Here is a 9,009-nt window from a genome sequence, read left to right on the forward strand (position 1 = left end):
GGGTTGACTGGGGGTGGGGCCAGCTGGGAGGAGGGGCGGTGGGCAGTTGGCCAGCTGGCCCCGCCTCCTGGTTGAGGGGAAAATTTGCACATTAGGCTTTTTTTATATAGGATCAGGAAACCAAGGCACACACTGCTAGTAGGTGTTGGAGGTCAAATCTGAACCTAAGCAATCTAGCTCCAATATGCATACTTGTTATCACTGTGTGTACTGCTTCTCTTATACAGTTATTAAGGGGCTTTAAATTATACATTTGTAACTTTATGGTCTAAATTACTGTCACACATGGATTGTAGATCCCTTACTTCCATACTGGTATCTGAAGTAATAATAAAAAAAAAAGTTTATTTATCAAGTTATAGACATCAGATATTTTCAGCTTGCAAACTCTATTTACCAAATACATGGTACATTACTTTTGTCCCAGGAAAGGAATCCAGCATCTATTTCAACTGTATTCAGAAAGAGCTCTTTTCTAACCCTTCCTTTCTGGGATATCTGCGCTGTACAATGGAGTTTGCCTGACATTTTAGTGGGGCTCATATCCTTACCCTAATATATATCAGAAGAAAACATTCTGGGGGCTACAGCGGGTGACAAAGGGGTGAAAGGAGATGGGACTTTCATGGATGCTCATAATTTGATTTTCTAATAGCCCTTTTCTGCAGGGACAGCAGGTGGTCTGTCATGTTGGGGAAGAGGACAACTTTCAGTTATCACGGAAGCCGGCTACTATCCAGAAGCTATTAGCATAGAGACTGATATGCTGACTTCAACCTAGAACATGGGAAAACCCACCCAACCATGCTCATGGTGTGAGGTATCTCCCCAACACTAGGGCCCATTCTGGGGGAAAGGCTTCAGACTGTTTCTGCCCTGTGAGCTTGCACAGAAGTGATTTCAATTCAGCGTAAAGAGTTAACCCAGACTTAAAAAAAAAAAGTGTCCCTGATAGCACACTTAAGCTATAGGGAAAAGTGCTGGCACATGTGGGGAAATGAACAATGCAGGCGGGGCTGAGATGAAGAGGCAATAACAAGCCAAAATGATAGGCTTTGTTCGAACATTTTCTTGAGTAGTCACTGAAATGCTGTAAGCTAGTAGAGAAGATTTATTTACCTTTTAGAAAGATTGCTAAAGAAGGCAGTGTGGAGAATTCAGGGATAAAAGGTGGAGAGGAGGTACAATAGGCAAAAGATGATGGTGCCCTGAATTAGTAGTGGGAATAGGGAATTATTTCAACCAGTGGTTCTCAACCCTCTGGCCCTCTAAATACAGTTCCTCATGTTGTGTCCCAACCATAAAATTATTTTCGTTGCGGAGAACCAAGATGGCGGCATAAGGCATAGACCTGTGTGTGCTGCCTCCCACAACAACATTGAAACTACCAACTATAAGACAAAGCAGCTATCATCCAGAACCATGGGAAAGCTGGCCCAGTGTAAGTTCTACAACTGGAAGGAAAGAAAGAAGCGCACTGAGACTGAGTAGGAGGTGCAAAGGTGCCAAGAACAGAGGTAAGGAGTCACGCGCCAGGCGGGCTGCAACCAGATGTGCGGTTTTTTTCAATCGGAAGGGGATACAAGCGCTCGAATCCACTGATCTTCTTTGGGGTGGGATTCTGAGGTCCCAGAGCCCTACAGGGAGAGGCGGGACTGCCTTGCAGCGGGTCGGAGAGCGAGGGTGGCTTTCTCGCGGAGCTGCTCACTGGCACTCGGGGATGCGGAGACGCCATTGCTGTTTTCTCAGCTCTGGTGATTCTCTGAGACTCCACCCTACTCAATTTACATCCCCACCCAAGCTGTGCCAGTGGCACAAAAGGAACCACCTGCGCTTTTGCAGCCTAACCCAACAAACTGCAGATTTCAACTCCTCGCATCCATAAGGGACACACTCAAGAAGCAGAATCAGGTTCGGAGGAAGCAGGAGCCGGACCCGGCTGGGCCGGCGACGTGGAACCGCTGTACCAGCAATCGCACAAGCAGGTCCACCAGACCCAGTCTCACATGGGACGCTGGGAGATGGCAGACAAGCAGTCTGTGCACTTAGTAGAAAACGAAATCCAAGCAAGCATACCAGATATTCAGCCAGTTAGAACACCTGGAGATTCTGACCAGTAAGGAGCCGCCCAACAAAAGACAGAATGCCAAACTTCGTGTTGACCAGTTAAAGTATGATGTCCAGCACCTGCAGACTGCTCTCAGAAACTTACAGCATCGGCGATACGCAAGGGAGCAGCAGGAGAGACAGTGAGAGGAGCTTCTGTCTCACACCTTCACCAAAATCCTCATTTTAAACTTAAGAGGATACATTATTTTAAAAAAGCCATTACGTGGCTCCGTACCCTTTCTGAGTAGAGCATGAACAAGTCGTGAGAGACCTTTCCAAACACAGGGACACGTTGCGGATGGAAATAGCTACATTTTCCATGTGTATGACCTTTGACCCGGCGACAAAAAGCATACACCTATGGATGAGGACACGGGGGGTGGGAGTAAGGGCAGAGGGTGGGGTGGGAACTGGGTGGAGGGGAGCTATGGGGGGAAAAAAGGGGAACAACTAATAATCTGAACAATAAAAATTTATTTAGAATGTAAAAAAAATAAACTTTCTTAGAAAGCAGAAAAAAAATTATTTTCATTGCTACTTCATAACTGTAATGTTGTTACTATTATGAATCGTAATGTAAATATCTGATATGCAGGATGGTCTTAGGCGACCCCTGTGAAAGGGTCATTCAACCGCCAAAGGGGTCGTGACCAACAGGTTGAGAATGGCTGAACGGTGGAATCAATTACGACTGAGTGAAGCCTGGATGGCATGGTGGTTGAGCATGAACCTATGAACCAGGAGGTCATGGTTCAATTCCCAGTCAGGGCATGTGCCCAGGTTGTGGGCTCGATCCCAAGTGTGGGTGTGCAGGAGGTAGCTGATCAATGATTCTCTCTCATCACTGATGTTTCTATATATCCCTCTCCCTTCCTCTGAAATCAATAAAATTATAATTTAAAAAAAAAGAAAAGATTTAGGGAAGTTTCTAGAATGATGCCCAAATTCTTCACTTAAGCAATGAGGGGACAGTGGTTTCATTGTATCAGATAAACCAGTGCATGAGAAAGAATAGCTTTGAAGCTGAAGATGACCTGTAGTCATGTGACTAAAAGTTCAGGAGGAAAAATGGGCTTTAAGGACATGTTTGAGAGTCATTAAAATGAAGCGGGTAATTTATTCTTCAGAGAAGGTATGAAGTTGAAAGAAGAGGGCCTAAGACAGTCTCTAAGTCAACACTAACATTACTAACACAAGCAGAGAGATAGGTGTCTGAAAATAAAGAGCAGAAGAAATGGTGTGAAAGAGACTAAGTCAGGCACAACAGAAGGGGAAAACCAGACCTCTTCCTCCTCTCCCACAGCACAGTCCTTAAAATGACAGAAAGGACACACTGAATAAACTCATAACAAAGTTGAAAAACAAAAAGGTATGGCAATCAACAAACTAAAATTTATGAGAAATTCCTGACCACGCTGATGAGACCATATTATCACATTGTATTTATGTAGCTGAACAACAACTTTAAAGTAAGCCCTCCTTCCATTTCAATAGGAAGAAAGGTAGGAAGAATGGGCTGATGTGTAGTTAAGTTTGCTGTTTTAGAGTTAGGAAATGGAGTAAGAGGCCAGGAGATCTACTTGGGGCATGAGATGGGTGGGGAGGTGAACAGCGCTTGATTTTTGAGGACAGACTATTTGACACGGTTTCCACAGAGGACAGAAGAGAAAGACGAGAGGAAGAGAATTACCAGGCAGCCCTGAATAGTTAGACAAAAATCACAGGTCAGAAATGGAGAATGGCTGGGATATATAGGAATACACAGGGATGGTTTCATCCAGCAGGGGCTAGAGTATATCGTTCCAACCTTCAACCAGTAGCATGAGCCCCTTTGGTAAAAGGTCTTTAAAAAAAAAAAAAATTGTCCCTAGCCGGTTTGGCTCAGTGGATAGAGTGTTGGCCTGTGGACCAAAGGGTCCTGGGTTCAGTTCTGGTCAAGAGCATGTGCCTTGGTTGCAGGCTTCTCATCAGGACCAAAGCCTGGTCGGGGCTCATGCAGGAGGAAGCCAATCAATGTTTCTCTCTGTCTTTCTTTCTCTCTTCTACTATCCTTAAAAATCGATGAAAAACTACCCTCGGGTGAGGATTTAAGAAGAATTGATTTGAGAGAGGGGGAAGGAGGGGACATCAGTTTGTTGTTCCATTTATTTATTCATTCACTGGTTGATTCTTGTACTAGTATGTGCACTGATCAGGGATCCAACCTACAACCTTGGCATATAGGGTCGATGTTCTAACTAACTTTGCTACCCAGCCAGGACTTAAAGGGTCTTAACTCTGTGTTTCTATTTTAGTGTCAGTAACTTAAAGAGTTGATATAGAACAAGAGCCAGCAAACTGCAGTCTGTAAAAGAATGGTTTATATTTAAAAAAAAATTTTAAGTCAATAGGCCAGTTAGTGACACATGAAAACTATGAGAACTAAAATGTCAATATTCATAAAGTTTTATTGCAAGCCAGCCATCTTCATTTATTTATACATTGTCTATGGATGCCTTCATGCTATTAATGGCAGAGCTGAATAGTTATGACAGAGATAATTTTGGCCCACAATGCCTTATTTACTATCTGGCCCTTTACAGACTCTTGATAAAGAACAAAACTGTATTTGAAAGAAAAGTATAAAAAACAGTTGCTTGATATGGAAGGTGCAGCAGCTGTTGACACTTTATAAAGATACATTTTAAAAAGGGGTGGGGAGCTCTAACCGGTTTGGCTCAGTGAATAGAGGTCCAAGGTTTGATTCCGGTCAAGGGCATGTACTTTGGTTCTGGGCACATCCCCAGTAGGAGGTGTGCAGGAGGCAGCTGATCAATGTTTCTCTCTCATCGATGTTTCTAACTCTCTATCCTTCTCCCTTCCTCTCTGTAAAAAAATCAATAAAATATATTAAAAAAATAAAATAAAAAGGGGTGGGGAAATACCTGCTATTTTAATAATATGAGGACATAATGCTAAAACTCGAAATCAAACCTTTAAACTCAGGATATAGTGATATAGCCTGTTTATCCTAGTAAATTACATTACTGGCAGAGCCTCTCTTGGACAATCACCAAAAACAAGTTAAGCAAAATCTTCCAATTACATTTGTCTTCACTGAACTAACAAAATATCAAACCAGACAAACAAAGCCAGATGGGTCACTAAGACCTGTTATAAAATTCTACAAGGAAAAACTAAAAAGTCCCCTTCCTGACAATTCTAGAGAGGGCTGTAGCTGGTTCTCCACATCTATTAAGGGAGGCCAAATAGTTCCTTTACCAGCATCAAACTCAGCTTTCTTATTTTATTTCCAAGAGACTCTTAAAAAGTGTTTCTCCTTATTTCATGTAAACTGTAGCATCCAACTAAACTGCAGTATTGTCTTGACAATCAAAAATTGTGACTTCTAGAAATAAACCAGGCTCAGTCTTCTACCTTCTAGGACAGCCGTGGGCAAACTACGGCCCGCGGGCCGGATCCTGCCCGTTTGAAATGAATAAAACTAAAACAAAAAAAGACCGTACCCTTTTATGTAATGATGTTTACTTTGAATTTATATTAGTTCACACAAACACTCCATCCATGCTTTTGTTCCGGCCCTCTGGTCCAGTTTAAGAACCCATTGTGGCCCTCGAGTCAAAAAGTTTGCCCACCCCTGTTCTAGGAGGAATAAATTATTGAAGATGTTTTAAAACTTTTCATTTTAAAGTTGTACAGTCCACACAGATCATAACTGTCTTGTCCTTTGGCTTGTATTGCCAACAAAGTACATCAACAGTTAATTTGATCAGAATTTATAAAAAATTTTGCATTAAGGCAAGTCCTACAGCTATAAATAGTGGTATTAATCAATGACAATATAAAATGGTACAGTTACCTACCTACGGTTTGAGAGTTATCAATTTTTTAAAGTTTTATTAAGTAAGCTGCTTTAATCTTTGTCTTTAATGGGATTTTTACATTCTTGGATAAAATAAATATACCTTCTGATAGAGGATAATATTTTAAAATAGTAATTTTAAATAGGTAATTTATAATCTTTAGCTGGATTTTATAGTGGGATTTTAATATTTTTAATCAGTGTTGTTAAGTAATAAAAAGATCAGAGATAGAAAAAAAGAGAAAATGATATGTGCAACAATAAAATGAAAACAAAACAAAACAAAAACACACAGTAAAGTGAAATTCATTAATATTTTTCTTATAATTTCCCTTCCACATCTCCCTCTCATCTGGGTTAGAAATGCTCATGTGGATACCTGGTGTCTGTCCTAAAGGAAGAGACATAATAAAGTTTCACCATTGTCAAATACACTGCTGAAAACAAAATAAATGAGTACATTTTACAACAGTGCTATCCATCAAAGTAACCAAAATTTCACAGTAATATGCAGATTATGTAGAAGTACGTAATCAAATATGTTTTCATCGACACTAAAAACTGAACAGCATTCTAAAATGTTATGGACTATTTCAATATACAAATTGCTTCTTTCAGATTACTATCGAACTATGGATAAAGCCATATTTTGTGTTTTTGTGTTATTTAATAAAATTTTTTTCTTTTTAACTGTTCTTTTAAGATAGTATATGTTATATTAATGTTGTAATAATCACAGAAGAAACCTGGATAAAAAGTTACAAACTTACCCCAATTATTTCCTTTATAAATTGTGGAATGTTTTAAAATACAAATATATACACTCATCCTGACTAATTTATAAGAGTCCTGCTTGTTACTATACCCTTCAGTTTGTAGTCTTAGACAATCACTCTTCCAAGAAACATAAATGATTACCAGAGAGCAACTTCTAAATTATGTATGATATAAAACAATTTCAATTATGTTTGAAAAGATTATTACAATTCTAGGGCAATAATAAAAATGGCTTTTTGGGTTTTTTTTGTTATTATTTTATTTCTTTTCTGGGCAATATACAAATGACACCTACAGGAGTAAATAATCTTAAATACTAAAACATACCTTGCCATGAGGATCAGCAAACATTCTTGTAAAAATTTCACATAGTCTTTTCAGTTCAACTCGACTGTCAAAATAATAAAGTCGCTAATTAATATCTTGCTATAGGAAGAAGTCATTTAAAATAACCTTACATATAATTGGGCTTAAAAAAAATAAGCCCTCAAAACTGAGAAATTTGTAGGATTTACTTGTTAGAGCTAAATATAAATATATCAAATACAATAATAATTCTGTTGCAACCCACTTTATTTTAAAAGCTGAAAGTTATAAGAGAATAGAATTATACTTCATTAATGTAGCATGACAGGGAAAATGGTACAAATGGCATTCCCAGAATCTTATCCTTTTAAATGCCAACATGTTTTCTTCTATTCTGTCATTTGAGGGTTAAAATCTTTCTTAAGTATGCCTCCTCCCTTGCCATTTAAGATGATATGCTGAACCTAATATTACCCTAATTCTGATGGGACTGGGGACAATATTACAATGACTTATTGTAGTGACTCGTGAAATATGATATGCAAACATTAAACTATATATTATATAGAAAAATTTTCATTTTAAATTATATAGTGCTAATACTTCCTAAAATAAATACACAGCTAATAAAACCCTGGTATTAAGTCAGAAAGTAACCTTTTATTATCCACCACACTCAAACTTACAAATTATCTGAAACTAGGCTCTTAAAAGGGAAGACTATAGAGGTTTAAAACATTACACAGATGAAAGCCAAATTTCAGGGGGAAAAGCAAGCAAAAGCTATCAGGAAAATAAACAAAACTGAAAAAACAAAACAAAACAAAAAACCCCACAAACTAAAAACCTATATAAACTTCTCTCCTTAGAGAAATTCTTTCCAATTCCATTTCATATTACTCTTAAATTCATGTTACACAAACACTAAGAATATAGCTTAATTTTCAAGTGAACATTCTTTCCTCACACTGAAAGTTATCAGGAATGAATTTTAATAAACCAGTCAGCTTGAATATTCTGTGCATCTTGTTTACTTTAACTTAAAAAATTAGTAACATTTTTCATTTAACATCTATTTGTGAATAAAAAGTTGCCTTTTAAAATGTCTTTTGCCCTGGCCGGTGTGGCTTAGTTGGTTGGGCATCAACGCCTGCACTGAAAGGTTCCTGGTTTGATTCCCAGTCAGGGCACATGCCCAGTTGCAGGCTCAACCTCCGGCAGGGGGCACGAGGGAGGCAGCCAACTGATGTTTCATTCTCACATCAATGTTTCTCTCTCTCACCTTCTCCCTTCCTCTCGCTAAAACAGTGGTTCTCAACCTGTGGGTCGCGACCCCTTTGAGGGTTGAATGATGCTTTCACAGGGGTCGCAGAAGACCATTGGAAAACACATATATAATTACATATTGTTTACAGTAGCAAAATTACAGTTATGAAGTAGCAATAAAAATTTTATGGTTGGGGATCACCACAACATGAGGGGGGTCGCGGCATCAGAAAGGTTGAGAACCACTGCTCTAAAAATCAATTTTAAAAATCTTTTTAAAAAAGTTTCTTTAGTCCAGCCAATGTGGCTCAGTAGTTGTGTACTGCCCTATGAACCAGAAGGTCACGGTTCGATTCCAGGTCAGAGCACATGTCTGGGTTTGTAGGCTGAATCCCCAATGCGGAACATGCAGGAGGCAGCTGATCAATGACTCTCTTTCATCATTGATGTTTCTATCTCTCTCTCCCTCTCCCTTCCTCTCTGAAATCAAGAAAAAAAAATCACACGGTCTTGGACAAGAACACATAAGTGATAAAAATAAAGGACCAGAGGCTCTTCTGAAAATCATCTTGTCTGTGAAAGGTCTTCCATATGCTCTCTACTCCCCAAACACCTGAGATTACATTTCTCGCCTACCCTACTGGGCGGGCCCGAGAGAATAAGCCAGTTTGCTTCAGAAAAGGACATAT

The 9,009-nt window shown here is 39.2% G+C and overlaps 1 protein-coding gene across 1 annotated transcript in view; it reads right to left on the minus strand.

The window, feature by feature from the left end:
• Positions 1-9,009, minus strand: part of CLASP2 (cytoplasmic linker associated protein 2) — a 152,608-nt gene that overhangs the window by 52,723 nt on the left and 90,876 nt on the right. The window contains exons 26-27 of the mRNA XM_015561252.1: positions 7,076-7,139; positions 4,952-4,954 (exon numbers count right to left, since the gene is read on the minus strand). Coding sequence (XP_015416738.1) covers positions 4,952-4,954; positions 7,076-7,139 — 67 coding nt within the window. The remainder of the gene's footprint in view (positions 1-4,951; positions 4,955-7,075; positions 7,140-9,009) is intronic.

Source organism: Myotis davidii, unplaced genomic scaffold (genome assembly GCF_000327345.1).
Source record: "Myotis davidii unplaced genomic scaffold, ASM32734v1 scaffold395, whole genome shotgun sequence".
NCBI classification, from domain to species: domain Eukaryota; kingdom Metazoa; phylum Chordata; class Mammalia; order Chiroptera; family Vespertilionidae; genus Myotis; species Myotis davidii.